This window comes from Pithys albifrons, chromosome 10 (assembly GCF_047495875.1).
Source record: "Pithys albifrons albifrons isolate INPA30051 chromosome 10, PitAlb_v1, whole genome shotgun sequence".
Lineage (NCBI taxonomy): Eukaryota > Metazoa > Chordata > Aves > Passeriformes > Thamnophilidae > Pithys > Pithys albifrons.
This window is the reverse complement of record NC_092467.1, coordinates 6,127,931-6,144,440: the sequence shown is the minus strand read 5'-3', so window position 1 is coordinate 6,144,440 and position 16,510 is coordinate 6,127,931. Positions and strand designations below refer to the sequence as shown.

At 45.5% G+C, this 16,510-nt stretch overlaps 1 protein-coding gene across 3 annotated transcripts in view; it reads right to left on the bottom strand.

The window, feature by feature from the left end:
• RASAL2 (RAS protein activator like 2) overlaps nt 1-16,510 on the bottom strand; it is a 179,966-nt gene that overhangs the window by 131,792 nt on the left and 31,664 nt on the right. Inside the window, exon 1 of one of the 3 annotated variants that reach the window (XM_071564740.1) lies at nt 5,579-5,821. The exons of the other annotated variants lie outside the window; for them this stretch is intronic. Coding sequence (XP_071420841.1) covers nt 5,579-5,627 — 49 coding nt within the window. The 5' untranslated portion in view covers nt 5,628-5,821. Of the gene's footprint in view, nt 1-5,578; nt 5,822-16,510 lie in introns of those variants that run through there. 3 annotated transcript variants of the gene reach the window in all.

Genomic DNA, 16,510 nt, shown 5'->3' with positions numbered 1-16,510 from the left:
TAAATCACACAGGCTTTCCTGTTGTATCCACCATACTTTTCACAGCTGAATAGTCCATATCCATTCAATTCCATTTCAATTTATGGGTATTTTAAGAGATTGAATATCACTGAATTGAACAAAAGAGATCACCCACCTGGGCTCCTTCTTTCAATCCATTTTTGAAAGTCCTTCTTGTAATGACAACTCCAGACTATCAAACGAATCACGGTTCAATAGATTTAAAAATGCCAAAAATATCTATTCTAACACCAATTCATGTTTTCTCTTTTTAAAGTTGGCAGTGAAGGGAAAAATTAAAATAGAAGCTGCAACTCTTTTACCATTAAGATCTCTAAATTTTTAACTACGTAGATATTAAGGGAATTTCTGAATGAACCAGAAGGTGGCAATTTCTGGGTAATCCCACCAAAGCCAGGGGGAAGGGAAATCACTGCTCTCACATTCTTTTCCTATTATTAAATGCAACACAATTAAATGCAAGGGTTCCTAGTAAAAGAACTGAAGCCAATCACCACAAACCACATTACAGGGAAAAGGAGGCAGAATTTTTGCAGCAATACAAAAGAGAGCAGTGACACACAACACAATTTCTCACTGAGGAGGAATAAACGTGCATTTCCAGCTCAGAAATGTGGAGCCAGGAGTAAGAGGGGAAACCAGACAGAGAGGAAGGGGAAGGGAAGAGAAGGAACACGTGTTTATTATCTCAAGATCTGAACTCCAGGGATTGCAGGGGGAGTCAAGAAGCAGCAAAGAGATTCCAGTGCAGCTTCTTGTGACACAGACAGGTCTAATGCTCCATTACCTGAACATGCACATGTGAGGACTGATGTGGAGCTCCTGAAATCTGACAGCTAGAAAGCTGCAATTTCACAAGAATAGTTATTTTGAGCACTTAGTCAGGCCAAAGATGAATTTAGCTCACAGAAGAACTGGCCTGTGATTGTCCCAGAAAGTACCTGATGATGACAAAAGTTTCATACAAGGACTTTTAAAGCTTTAAAATCTACAGACAGAAGCAGGAAATTAATGTTTGTGTTTTTTCTGACCAGCCTAATTATAACTTCCAGTCCTAAACTAACCTTCAGTACTCACAGAACTCAGTTTAAATTCCTTCTGCCTAAACTATCATGTCATTTTTTGTCTCCCCTCTAAGACTGGAAACAGCATTTCCAAAACTAATTCTCTCACTGTTATTGGGTAACAACCCTCAGGATTACAAATTGCATCATGATACACTGACAAGTGAACCCAGAAACTTTCACTGTTTGGTGGTTTGCCATGTCAGAAAGTGAACTGCAGATTTACCTCCGCAAAGAAAAGTGATGGAACAAAACAAGTGGCCTCTTGCAGTCCCTTGATCAAGAGGAGATACAGAGATGGAAAGAACAGAAAAGTTACATTTAATAAAAGGTATCTTTAGAGACAACATGATTTATTGACAAAGTGATAATTACTAACCCAACTTTGCTTTTTAGAGGCTAAAGCGCTTTCAGAATTTGAAGAAAATAAAAAAATAAATGATGTATGAAGTTCCCAGCAAACAGAGAAAGGAACTCATGCACATTATTTAAGATTTTGTACTTTACACAGCTCAATTTCCTCTCCCTCCTGCAATTATCTGTCTGCAGAGGAAATAACACACAACATTCTGTGCCTGCCTAGAAGGTTCATCAGAACAATGAATGCACAAGGCAGTGACACATAATTTTTAAAAAAGAGAAGAATTCTGATGGCTCCATGACAGCAGAATGTAGCCCTGCTAAAGGCAAACCAGATTTAGAGTATTTCTGCCACCTCCACTGCAAGATTGTCATTAAAGGAGATGCCTCTGTTAGTAAATATGTTTTAAACATGTTCCCTTGAACGGGCAGCATAAATGTCACTGCACTCAGGTGATTAAATCAAGAGTGAAGCTCCCTCAGCCGTGGGTTCTGATGTGACAGCTCGGGGGTACCACCTTTAAGAGCCACACTATTTGATGTAAACGGGAATGCAGCATTTTGTGGTGATGCAGCTCAAACAATGGGTGTCACAGGGTTAGAAAACAAAGCACACTGCTGAGCTCAGTCCTTCTCTCTCAGATTTTGCTGCTTTGCTGTTCTCTAATGCGTTGAGTTTTCCACCCAGTTGGCATTTTTATACTTTTTAAGGCAAACAATGGTGTGAAAGAACAACCAATTTCAGTTGGTTTATGTGTCTCTTCATCCAGGGCACGGCTCAAGCTCGTTTCAGTTTATCTCAACTCCAAAACACCCTTTGCATTTTCTCCTGCAGTTGTGCACCAGGAGACAGGCCAATTAAAGAGCATTTAAAAGGAACAGGGATCTCAGGAGAGGAGAGATAAATACAACAGCATTTGTTAGGCTGGCAAAATGCCATTTGCTGACTGACCATGACATTTTATAACCTTTTTTAGTTTAAATAAAGATCAAAGGCTTAGGATGTTCAGTTCCAACAGTACTTGATGAAGTTCTCTACCATAATCAACCTTAAACATATCTGTACATTAGTAGGGGTCATTAAAAGTATTACATTAAAATATGACATTATGGAGGGGGGTCATTAAAAGTATTACATTAAAATATTACAATATAGAGGGGTCATTAAAAAAACAACTGTCTTGAAGTATGTGGAATATAAATCCTGCTGAAGTAGCCTCTGACCACATCTGTTCTTACACAGATCTCACCACTTAGAAGTCCCTTCTAAAGACTGATGTTGTTTCATTTATCCTGAAATGTCCCAAAGCTGCTGTGAGTTGTTCATGGCTGAGCAAATGCATCAATTTGGACCACACAAACCCGAAATCACTTTCAGGTTTCCTTCAAGTAAATCTCTCCTTAGCAACTAAGATTAAAAGAAAATATTCTTTTTTAATGGCATGAGAAGAGTTAATAAAGAAGAGTGGTAGTCAAACACAGATTCTACACAGTAAACACAAAATGCTCAGCAGCCTCTTTGCCTCTTTGGCAGCATAATTTTCTCTGCAAAAATTACATGTAAGAACACAGAGTAAGGTGTAGAATTGTATTCTTGCTGCTCCTTGTTCTATAAACACTGGAAAAGAAATACTGTGTCTTTTATGCTTCTTTCTGACCTTTCCTTCCTGGGCCATTCCTTTTTCCACCTGACCACTCATTGCAATGGTCCTTTTATCCATGGATCAGTACAAAGCCCTGGGCAGCTGGCTGGGATAACAGAACCCAGGTCTCAACCAGAATTCCCCAAATGAAGAAACCCAACTGGCTTCAAGCACACCCTATCCAAGTGCTTTTTCCAATGGGTTCACCTGCTCTGGGGTCACCTTCCCACCAACTGTGTTGCATCCCATTCCCCCATCAACTTCCTAACATCCTGCAGGTATTAAAAAACCCCACATTTAACACACCTCCCCACAGCATAAATAATGAAATTTAAATTAAAAAAGCCCAAACCACAGCTCTCCAGGGATTCTGAAACCATGGTGAAAGTTATCAAACCAAGGCTTTTTACATCTTGCCCTATTGGCCACGCTCCTCTCAACAAAGAATTGTGCTTTTAAACATTGATGGGCAAAAACTTCTCTGAAGAAATCTATGCAAGGTAAATGTGTGCTCTAGTAATTTAAGACTTGCCTATAAAAAACCTCACTATGTTAATTCTCAAACTGTCTTTTTTTTTAAGTAACATTTCAATTAGAATAATTCAATGCTTATTTCTGAAGGAAGTAAAAGGGGCTACAAGAGAGCTGGAGAAGACTTTGGATAAGGGAATGGAGTGACAGGAGAAGGGGGAATGGCTTCAGATTGACAGAGAGTAGGTTTTTAGAATCAGAATCACAGACTATTCTGAGTTGGAAGGGACCCACAAGGATCATCAAGTCCAATTCTTCAGTCAATGGCCCACACAGGGGATTGAACCCATGACCTTGGCATTATTACAACCAAGTTTTTTAACCACCTGAGCTAATCCCAGGGTATTTTGATTGGACATTAGGAAGAAACTCTTCTCTGTGAGGGTAGACAGGCCCTGGCACAGGTTGCCCAGAGAAGCTGTAGCTGCCCCATCCCTGGAAGTGTCCAAGGCCAGGTTGGACAGGACTTGGAGCAACATGGGATAGTGGAAGGTGTCCCTGCCCACGGCAGGGGGTTGGAACCAGATCCTTAAGGTCCCTTCCAACCCAAATCACTCTGGGATTCCATGACATTTAATCTCCCTCACTTTCTTACTGTAAAGACTGGTTAATTTACCCAAAGTCCCAGGCTATTTACAGAGAGATCAAGGACATCTCCTCTACAGTTTCCTGCATTTGTCATGCCACAACTGTCACAACATGATCAAGGAGATTACGCTGTTTCAAGTCATATCTCCGTTTTTCCTAGAGGCAGAAATTCATGGTTTCTGAGAAGTCCTGAGTGAGGGAAAAGGGACCTGTAAGTCTGGGCTAGAATTTGCCAACAAGATGATCTTCCCAGCCAAGGCAATGCAATACCTGGCACATCCAGTCCGTAACTTCTACCCGAGAGATGTGCTTGTGCCTGAACTGTCCCCTCCACAAAGACAGAGCTGCAGCCTCAGCAGGGACAGGCAGCAGCCAATAACTCACATCAGAGCCTTAATTTCCAAGAACAACCTTTCATTAAAGTTCATACATTGACAATTTTAGCACTTGCACAAACTTTACCACACGTGGCTCAGGTTGTATCCTCCTGTCCTTATCACAGCCTGGAGCAGAGAAGTTGTCCTGCTTGGGGAAGGTGGTTTCAGTCTCCAATAACTCACCTAATCACTCCTAATTAGCCCAAGTCATTGAAGAGCCTTCTGCCCTATTAAAGATTCATTCCCTCAGATATGGCACTGCAGAAATTGTTTCCTGCAGAGGCAGTTTGTGATGTCCGCTCTGCAAAAGAGCAGCACCAAGAAGGGCACTTGCACCAGAAAGACACTAATAAAATCAGACCATGAAATTCGAGACAGCCTCTTAAAAACAGTCACCGGTATGCATGTAATCACACTCCATAATTATTCTAATTTGCACAATTAAGAGCTGGATAAACACCATAAATTTAAATCAAAAACCCCAGGCAAAGGCTGGTGTTGCTACTGGAATATTTTAAAATCCAAAATATTCAACACAGCTGATGACAATCTCTGTAACCACGCAACCTTGCTGAAATCCAGTTAGATCCTTGCCATCGAATCAAAAGAATATGAAAAAGGCAATAAAATAATTTCTCCTACAGCTCATTAGCATTGTTTTCTTCTCAACCTCTGTCACTACTGAGAGAACAGTTGAAATCCTCCTGAGGTGTCTGTCTCCTGCAAGCTCCCCACTCCCCCCAAACCTCCCAAATTAAGAGTGATCCTATTCAGACAGACTGCTAAGGCAGAAATCCCAGGGCAGAATAAAGAACAGACTCTAAACACACATTCCTTTGGTTAACCATCTTCTCCATGGACAAAGGTTTTGGCATTTGCAGGCTGGAGATGAAAGATGAAAAGAGCTCTCTGCCCATGTTTCTCCTCCCAGGCACCCAAACCAACCCCTCGGAGCAGTTATCTGTCCCATCAGCAAGACGTTTCTCCTACTCACCACTCCACGTCTTTGCCTGCACCAGCACCTTCCTCACCAGGCTTGCCATACTGGAATTTTTCCCCGTGTTGTCTAAACCTGCTGAGGCCCAAAGCAGGTGGGAGAGGGAAGAAGAGAGGGCGCCTGCATCTCAGCCCTGAAGTTCCAGCAGCTTTGGCTGCCGAGGCTGCTGAGCATGTGGAGGAACCAGGCTGAGCGAACACACCGTGCATCGCACACGCACAGGAAGCCTGGAACTCAATCAGGATTAAAGGCACTGACTTCCTCCTTCATGCTGCAGTAGCTGGGCTGTAAACAAGCCCTGCACATGAGCTAAGCCAAGCCGAAAAGTCCAGCAGTGAAGGACAAAAGAAGGGAGTGGCTCCAGCAAGGAATAACTATTTTAAATACACAGGCATCTTCCCATCAGATTAAAACTAGCTTTTAAATTAGGCAAATTCTGAAGCCATTGTTGTGACAGGGTAACTCAAGACAAACAGGAGACGCTGCTTCCTCCTCTGGAGAGGTCTTCTGGGTTTCCAGGACGAAGTGTCCCATAAGCATTCCAAGCGCCCGGGCAAAGGACTTGAAAAGTGTTCGAGCCGCTCCAGGGACAGAAGGCAAAGAAGGGGGAGGCAGATGCAGAAATAAGCCCCAGAAGAGGCACCACCAGCTGCAACTGCTGCACCTTGAAGGAGCAATGGTAGGAGCCATGGAGAAGCAGGAGAGGGATGCTGAGCTTGTGGCTGGGTCAGGCCACATGGTGCCCCACAAGCCAGTCCCCAGATCCCCTGTATGGGCCACTGACTTAAGAGTTGGACTCGATGATCCTTGTGGGTCCCTTGCAATTCAGAATAGCCTGTGATTCTGTGAAACTCAGAAATCTCTAGGAACAAGCTCAGCCTGGCAGGAGTGTGTTTGTGTGCAGGGATTCAGCAGGAGCCAAACACATCCTCCCCAAGTGTGTTTCACACACAGCCTGCTTGTGTCCTGGGAGATCTCCACCCCACCACACCTGGCCTTGGGCTCCTTTACACTCCAATGGGTTTTCCCCACCATGCTGAGGCATTTACCTCAGGGCAGCTCCACCTCTGAGCACACAGGACACACCACCAGTCCCTTCTGCACACATACACAGGGCTCTACCATTTGCCCCACTGCTGGCAAGAAAAGCTCTCTTGACAGAGAAGAGAGCAGGCAGGTGAAGCTCCCCTGACCCAAAACACTCCAAGGGAATGTGATGATGGCTTTGACCACGCCAAAGAAAGGTGATGATGGCTTTGACCACGCCAAAGAAAGGTGATGATGGCTTTGACCACGCCAAAGAAAGGTGATGATGGCTTTGACCACTCCACTGGCTCCCCAGCAGATCCATGCACTTGGCAAGCAGGATGTACAAAGGCAAACAAGGCCCATGAAAGAGAAGGCAGCAGCCACTTGTGCCCACTCACAGATGCCCTGCTGCAGACTGTGCCAAGCTGGGTGGCTCTGGAGAGTGTCCCACTGGTGTGTAAAGGGAGAGAGACACACACCAACACTGCCCATCTGCTCCATCCAGCCGGCAAGTCTGCTGTTACCAGGGAGACCTGCCACATCCAAGAACCCTTGGAAAAGAAAAGGAAGGATGGACACGTAAGTTTTGGTCCATCTGCAAGGATCAGATAAACAGTGACCACTCTCACCCTTGGCTGGGACACACACACATCTGCTTGCAGTAGTCCAGCAGCTGGAAAAAGCAAGCTCAAAGGTGGATTTCTCCCCAGCCACTTGGGGAAGGCTGAGATGCAGGTGGGTTTGCAGCAATGGAAACACTTGCTTGTCTCTGAAAACACACCAGAGCTAGAGCAGTTCTTGGTCTGGCACTGTGACATCTCTATTACAGCACAAATAAAGCAGTGCCCGAGCTCAGTGGGGTAAAGGCTGGGAGGAGAAAGCCAGCAGCTGGGCAACCCTTAGCCCCAAGGTGGTAAGAAATGCCTCTCTGAAAGAGCTGCCATCCTATGCATTTTCAGACATGCTTTTTATTTATCTTTCTATCCAAGACCACTTATCTCATACAGGACCTTTATTACATCTAAACTGAAGCACCAAAAGTGCTGCAACTATTCAAACATTGCAAAGCTGACTACTAAAAGACACTCCATTTTTTCTTATTCTCCTACTAAGACAACAGCAGATTGCACAGTCCTCCCCTCCTCTTTCCACCTTGTCTTTCAAGAAATCCAATTCTTACAAAAATAAAGTACAATCAAACTGTTGCTGTGCCTTCAGGTAGCTCTGACATCAAGGGGTTGGGGTCAAAAAAGAAACAGTGCTGCTCTCAGAATGAGAAAGTTCACAGGAATCTTTCCAGCTACACTGGACATGGTTCACAACAATCCTGCACATAAGAGAAGTCCAGCTGCAGAGAGGCAGGGGAGCACAGTGTGCCAGCCCAGCAGCCTTCTGCCAAAGGGCTCCTTCTCCTTGTTCCACTGTCCAAGCCTGAAAAGCAACACTTCATTATGGAAGAACTGCACACAGTCCAAACCTTCATTTCCATGTCACCACAAACAAGTTACTGGCACAGAAGAGTTTGACGAACCATCCCCTGTCTTTGCTCCCCTTCACTTGACTGGGCTTGGGTTGGAAGGGACCTTAAAAATAATTTAGCTCCACTCCCCTGCCATGGGCAGGGACACCTTCCATTATCCCAGATTGCTCCAAGCCTTGTCTTACCTGGTCTTGGGCACTTCCAGAAATGGGGCAGCCACAGTTTCTCTGGGAACCTGTGCCAGGGCCTGCCCACCTCACAGGGAAGCATTTCTTCCCAATATCCCATCTAACCTTGCCCTCTGTCAGCTGGAAGCCATTCCCTCTTGTCCTACCACTCCATGGCCTTGCAAAAATTCCTCCCTAGCTCTTCTGTAGCCCCTTTAGGTACCAAGAGGTGCTAGAAGGTCTCCTCGGAGCCTTCTCTGCTCCAGGCTGAACAACCCCAACTCTGCCAGGCTTTCTTCACAGGAGAGATGCTCCAGTCTCTTCTCCAGATCATCCTCATGGCCCTTCTCTGGACTTGCACCAACAGATCCATGTCTGTTTTATGGAGGAAAGTTTTGTGCAGTCCAGTATAGCAGCCAACTGGCCCAATCCAAGTGTCTATGTGCACATTTACCAAAAGACATTCAGAATTTAATTCTTCAAGTGTAATGAAATCGCTGCTACAGCACAAAACATAAATCACGTCTTTAATACTCATCAGCCAAGGAAGGCTTCACATTAACGCCCTCATCTCTGCCAAGTACTGAAACAATTACCACATGAATATTAACAGGGGTTCCTTGGCAGGATGATGGGATTATCACTGGGAATCTCAGGAGACACTGCAAGACGCCTCAGATTTTTATCAGTGTACAGAGCAGTTAGTTCAGGCAGCAGAGGCTCCTCAGCCTGGGAAGGGAGGGGGTTCCATGCAGGAAAAGTAACAAACCCCAGGATGAGACTGCTTGGGAGCAAGGGAGAGAGAACATTGCTGCTATGAGAAATCACAGCCCCTCGTGCTTCAGAAAGGGAAAAATGTGACAGCAGCTCTGCTGCTCCTCACACCCCATAAGGGCAAGAAAAACGGCATCTATTTAAGGTCACGTTGAAAGACAAGTCTGGTTGGTTAACCCCTTGAAGAGGCTTCCTGGGATAAACCAACACTTACACACAGAGATGGGAATAAGGAGAAGGGAGAGCAACACAGGCTGCAGACCAGCAAAGCTGTGCTCAATCTCTTCTACTTGCTTCCACTTTCAACCCCACTTCTCCAATATTTGAGTCTTTCACTGTTACACACTCCTGTGGTGAAAGCCCATTCCAGCTCCTCACCCGGCTCCAGAAACACAAGGAGTCCTGTGATTTCCTGATTTTCCAGGTTTATGGCTCCCTTTGCAGCTAAAACTTACACTCTTCCCAAGGTTTAATACTCTAAAGTTGCACCAGCAGCTCCTTGAATCTGGGCACCTCCCCTTTGCTTATGCAAAGTCTTAGTAAAAGCTTGTTCCTAACAAACAGGTAAGGTCAGTCATACTTTCAATGCTCTGTATAAACACTGCAATTAGAATTTTTGTTTCAATTACAAATGTACTCAAACCCAGTAGTTTGGGTAGTTAGGATCACAGGATGCATTTTAAGCTTGGGATCTCACCTATTTATGGTACCCAATTCAGGACCAAGACATAAAGAGGGTGTTGTGATTTCAGGTCACATTTGTTCTAAGGATCCAGTAGCACCTCTAATTTTACAGGCTGTACCAAAAAGGAAGGACATCCTCTCCCCACCCTTAAATACAGCTGCTTCTAAGGACCCTTAAAAAGGAGGAGAAGAAAAAAAAGAAACAAGCTGACACTCAGCACAGTGACCTGATGTTTTCCACACATTTGCCCTCTGATAAGCACAAAATGCCTTCTGCTGGGCGTTTTCCCTGTTAACCTTCCTGAGCAAAAACATTAATGCTGGGGAGAAAACAGAACCTAATGCAGTAGGTAATGATACTAAATATAAGCAGTGAGTCAAATCACTTTGTTTCTCAGGCATTTCAGCTCAAAGAGCAGTTTCAGAAGTTCAGAAACACAGACCCTAGAACAGCTGATCATTCCTAATTTTTATGGTTTTTTGGAGGGATTAAGTGAAATGTATTCTTAGAAAAAGAGTTTCACAGAACTCTCTGAACCAGATGCAATTCAGCAACTTTTTAGAGCAGCTGTTACTATCCAAAAAAACCTCATCACTGGTGACCATCTAACAAAACATTATTACAACTGGCCTAAGCAAAGGGAAAGGAGGGACAGAAGAAAGCACACAGAGCAGGGAGTATCCAGGACCCCGCTGTGATTCCTTTCACATCGCTCCTGCCACGGGTTTGGCAACAACCCCACGGAATCGGGGCATGCTCTGCTCAGGCAGCACAGATTGACCTGGCTCAGATGGGGAATGGGGAATCTGCTCCCCAAGCCCTTCAGCTCCAGCAGGAGGACAAGAAGAGTCCAGTGCTGAAGTGCCCTTGGATGCCAAGTCTCCAGGCTGCCAGAGGGACAGAGCCAGCAGGAGAGGCTTCCCACTGGGCCCAGGACAGCAGGAGGCTGCTCTGGAAACAGAAATACACGCTCGTCAAAAAGAAGAGATGAAAGATCTAATGGACAAGTCAATGGAGGGAATCAATGATGCATTAATAGCTGCGATCATTCTCTAAGTATTTGCACAGTCTGCATTCAAAGACTTTCTTTGGGAAAAAAAAACAACAAAAAACTAACCAACAAAAAAACCCCAAACACACCACAGATCAAAGAACTCTATTATTAAAAAAATATTATTTCTTTAAAGTTCATCTCTACAGATAATCACCAATTCCCTACCTCCCACTCCTGCAAATTGTGTCCAATCTGAAAAAAACCATCCAAATGAAAAATTCAACTTTTCAAGCCGTTTCAGTACCACATGTCTCTGCACATAAAGTAGGAATTAAGATAGCCAAGGAAAAGAGCACTGGGACTGCACAGGAGTTCACTATAAATCTGTCTCCAGAGACAGGCTTTGTTTCAGAGCAGGAGTATATTTATTTTCTGTGTTTATGCCAATAGCAGTTTCATGTCTCTGGTTTGTTTTGCTTTAGAAAAACTTAAAACACAGGGAAATTATCATTAACTGCAGGCAGCATTAACACTGCAGTGACTGATATAGGACATTAATGGCAAGAGGGGGGTGTGTGGGGACAACCACATACACTTGCAGAAACGAGCCGATAAAATGACATAGTGTCTTCTTCAGTCTAAGATATCAAAGCCAAACGTCTCTAATGACTCTCGACAGAACAAAAAAAAACCCACTGCAAACAAGTCACAAACACGGAGCCACACTTTTCTGCAGCACGAATTCTCTGAAATACAGCTCAATACTTTATCTGGATTTTTGATCCCTACAAAATTAAACTTCCCAGCAGTAGCTGACCAAGTTCTCAGTATAGGGCTGAGGCTCATCCTCCCCTCAACAGTCAAGTTCACCATGGCTGTGGGCTCTGCACACATGTGGTACAGTCCTCACTGAGGTTTCCAAGAGCTGTTTCATCTCAGCTTTGTCAAACCTCAGGCTTCTTGACCCTTCCCCTGGACTCTGCACTGGTGAGGCCACACCTTGAGCGTTGTGTTCAGTTCTGGGTCCCTCAGTTCAGGAAAGAGATTGAGGGGCTGGAGCGGGGCCAGGGAAGAGCAACGAGGCTGGAGAAGGGACTGGAGCACAAGTGCTGTGGGGAGAGGCTGAGGGAGCTGGGGGTGTTTAGCCTGGAGAAGAGGAGGCTCAGAGGTGACCTCAGCACTGTCTGGAACTGCCTGAAGGGAAGTTCTGGCCAGGTGGGGGTTGGTCTCTTCTCCCAGGCACTCAGCAATAGGACAAGGGGGCACGATGGGCTCAAGCTCTGCCAGGGGAAATTGAAGTTGGAGAGCAGAAAAAACTTCTTTGCAGAGAGAGTGCTCAGGCATTGGAATGGGCTGCCCAGAGAGGGGGTGGATTCCCCATCCCTGGAGGTTTTTAAGGTGAGCTTGGCCGTGGCACTGAGTGCCATGATCTGGTAAAGGGACTGGAGTTGGACCAAGGGTTGGACTTGATGATCTCGGAGGTCTTTTCCAACCCAATCAATACTGTGATTCTTCCCCAAATTAGGTCTCCCTTTCTTCCTGAGCACCCCACGTGATCTCTGGAAGAAGTTCCCTTCTTCCTGCAGCTTCTCTCACCTGTGTTTGCACACTGTGTGGTAAAAAAAAAGAAAAGGAAAAAGGAAGAGGATGGGAAGACAAGTCAGGTCCTTCCACAGAGCAAGTCAGCAGAGGGGATCTCGTGTCTGTCCTTAGCAAAGCAGTTGTTGGGGCCAGCAGGGCAATACAGAATCCTAGAAAAGTTTAGTCTGGAATGGACCCTAAAGCTCACTCATCTTGTTCCAATACCCTTCCATAAGACCTTCCACTATCCCAGACTGCTCCAAGCGCTGACCAACCTTGGACACTTCCAGGGATGGGGCAGGCGCACCTTCTTTGGGCAACCTGTGCCAGCGCCTGCCCACCCTCACAGGGAAGGATTTCTTCCCAATATCCAATCCAAACCTCCCCTCCTTCAGCCTAAAGCCATCCCCCCTTGTCCTATCAGAAGCTCAGGTGGTGGCAAAACAAAACAGGCAGTTTGCTACAGCCTGTAATTGTCTGTTCTACCTCCACACAACACCTGCAAGGATAAGGCGCCCCTCAAAATACAGTCTACATGGTGACAAGTGTATCTCACCTCTTATACAACATTCTGGATGAACAAATTAACTGTGATGGAGTTTAGCCAGTATTTTAAGGTGCACTGCAAAAAAAAAAAAAAAAAGAATGTGGTTTTAATTTCTGCCAACAAAAGGTTTTGATGAGGAAGAATTTGCAGATTGTTTTTTCCCACTGCCCTCCCTCCCTTGGGAGACAATTTTCTGCATAAATGTGCAAGGAAAGACATAGTAAGTATTGCTATTGAGATGCAATTTGAGCCAGATGAAAAAAAAATAAAAAGGAAAACAAAAGGACAAGAAACTAGATTGAGAAGATGGGAAATCTGAACTGAAAGATGAAAAAGAGCTGCACAAACGACACCACTGCCAGTAAAGGGGGAAGCCTTTGTGGCTGACACACAGCCCTGTGTGCCAGCCTGGCACATCTCAGCCACAAGCAGCTTTCAGCAGCCTAATTGCCTCCCTTTGCTGCTCATGAATAGCCCAGCACCCAGACAAACAGGAAATTCATTGGAAAATGAACCCCAGCCAGTGGCTCATTCTGCAGGTTAAGGTGCTTCTAAATGAAATGAACTATTAAGAGATCGCAGCTCCTGAATCAAACCCCACGTTTCAAAGATGAAAGGGAGGAAAGAAGGGAAGGGGAAAGTCAGGGAGACTGGGGATGGGAAGCTAAAATTCGATGAGGTATCTCCAACAGATTAAATGGGGTGAAAACACAAGAAATGTGCATTTGGGTTACTCTTTACATCCTCACATGGTTCTTACAGATGACTCTGCAGTCCCCAGCCCAGTGTAAACAGATCTACACAAGCTGGAAATGGTCAAGGCATCGCTCTACAAAAATAATCTTGGGGTGTGTAGAAGTGACAGGAGTGTATTTCTAGAACTCTGTTCAGCAAGGGAGGAAATGCTGTTGCACCTGCAGAACATCCATCTCACTTCTGATGGCTGTTACCACGGGACTGTTCCCAGTTCTTGCCACTGGCTCTGCTGGGAGGGGAGATTAATGATTTTGTTGTCAGCCCCAGTACAAAGAAAACACATCAGAGCTCAGCCTCCCCCGCACCCCTTGTTTTAGAGGGGGATTTCCAGCCAAAAGATGCTAAAAAGACAAAAGAACAAGTGTCTCCTCACACAGTTCACTTGCTGGTGCACTGCAGAGAGAGTACACAATTCATTAGCATGCTAATAAATTTCCTATTTTATTGTAGCATACTGCCAAGGTAAAATAATGAAACACAGCTACTCCTCTGTTCGTGAACTACCTTATCTTTATAAATAACAAAGCGTGCAGTTAACTGACAGTAATTGCACCTTTGGCTGCTCTGCAAGGTAGAAGAGACTCAAAGGTATCCATTTCCCTCTCCCTCAGTCACCCCCTGGTGATTTCAAATTTACTCAATGCAGCTCTATTGGTAATTCTTGAAGTCTAGAATAGGTTCATTGCAGGTACCAATATGACAAGAGGAGGATGCAGATATTAATCTATTACATAAAGGTTTTCTTTACCAAAGGTCAGCCAACCAAAGCAAGCCTTTATAAAAAAACCATTTCTTTAACACAGGACAATTTTTCTTCCACTCACCTGTTGGAAACAGTTCTCAAGATAGTAAATCACTCTCCTAAGTCTTAAATCTTAAGTACTGAAAATGCAAGAGGTATGAGCCCTTTTGCCTCCCCAGCTTGCCACCTTTCCAGGGAACTGCACCCTTGAGACCACTCATGGCCACCAGTTGTCCACTCCAAAAGGAAGGTGCATCCCACCAGCTGATTCAAGTCACTCCTCAGTGCTGGAGCATTCCTCTAACCTTCCATCCCAGGATTACTGAGCTCCAGTACCAGCAGAAGAGGTGAAAAATTCCAGTGGCAGCAAGCTGTGATACTGGTTTAGGTGTGTTACAAAACTGCCCCAGCAGGAAATAAGAACCAACCCCCCAAAAGCACCATGGACTTAGAATCATACAATCAGTTGGGTTGGAAAAGACCTCCGAGATCATCAAGTCCAACCCTTGGTCCAACTCCAGGCCCTTTACCAGATCATGGCACTCAGTGCCACGGCCAATCTCAGTTGAAAAACCTCCAGGGATGGGGAATCCACCCTCTCTCTGGGCAGCCCATTCCAATCCCTGAGCACTCTCTCTGCAAAGAATATTTTTCTGCTCTCCAACTTCAATTTCCCCTGGCAGAGCTTGAGCCCATCGTGCCCCCTTGTCCTATTGCTGAGTGCCTGGGAGAAGAGACCAACCCCCACCTGGACAGAACTTCCCTTCAGGCAGTTCCAGACAGTGCTGAGGTCACCTCTGAGCCTCCTCTTCTCCAGGCTAAACACCCCCAGCTCCCTCAGCCTCTCCCCACAGCACTTGTGCTCCAGTCCCTTCTCCAGCCTCGTTGCTCTTCTCTGGCCCCGCTCCAGCCCCTCAATCTCTTTCCTCAACTGAGGGGCCCAGAACTGAACACAACACTCAAGGTGTGGCCTCCCCAAGGCAGAGTCCAAGGGAAGGGTCACTGCCCTGGGCCTGCTGGCCACGCTGGTTTGGATCCAGGCCAGGATCCCCTTGGCCTTCTTGGCCACCTGGGCACACTGTTGGCTCCTGTTGAGCTTCCTGTCCCTCACTCCCCCCAGGTCCCTCTGCCTGGCTGCTCTCCAGCCACTCTGTGCCCAGCCTGGAGCGCTGCAGGGGATTGGGGTGGCCAAAGTGCAGGAGAGGACAGTGCAGAGCCACCCTCCACCTGCAGTGTAGGAATTTAGAGTGTGGGAGACCAGACTGCTTAGGTCCTCCCTGAGAACAGCAGCTGAAACCTGCTGGTCTCTGCCTGCCTTTCTCTCTCAGGATCTCCCTCTTCCCCCACCGCAGACCAGACACATTTAATGGCTGTGAGTGCAAATGAGATGGTACTTTTGCTGCTGGCAGACAGCTGCTAGAAACCCCCTCTTAATCCCTAAACTGGAGCACATTGGTAAGGAAAACAAGACTTTAGAACCACACCAGAAACTTGTCATTTGCTCTCCAAAATAACCCTCAAAGCCCATGGAAATCCATGGGCAAAGGAAAGCGTTTTCCCTCGTAAAACCTCAAATGAGCATTTTGGTCCCGTGTCATCATGGGAATCAAAACTGCCCTCTTTGAAAACTCATGGATTTACACGTTGGCTCTGTGAAAGTCAGAGTGCACAGTTTAATGAAGCAATTGTTTTCCCTCCAGCAGAACAGAAGGGCAGTTGTTAATTGTTTCAAACAACACTTCCTCATCAGCTTTCCCAACGAGATCTTTAGGTGAGCCATGGGGCAGACACTTGTAATTCTAGAGTAGGTGACAGAAAAAAAAAAAGCTATGAGATATATAGCCCAAAAAAGCAGATCATATTTTGACACCAGATTCCAGATGAAAATTTGGAATTTTCTCCTCCTTCATGCTTGTAGACCTGGGCTTCTGCTTGAACTGCAATTAGAGGCTACCAAGCTGGAACCACCAACCACCTTCCCCTCTTTCCTCATCTTCAAATGTTTGTCTGGCAAGGGAAAAAAGCAAGGAGCAGGGGCAGCATTTACGAGCTGTTAATTTTACCAGAAATTAGCAATATCTTGAAGCATGAGCAGCAGTTGCCTTTGTTTATAGAAGCAGAGTTGATCCAACCACTTGTTGCTTTCCTGCGAGTGTAACTGAGTCAACACTCAG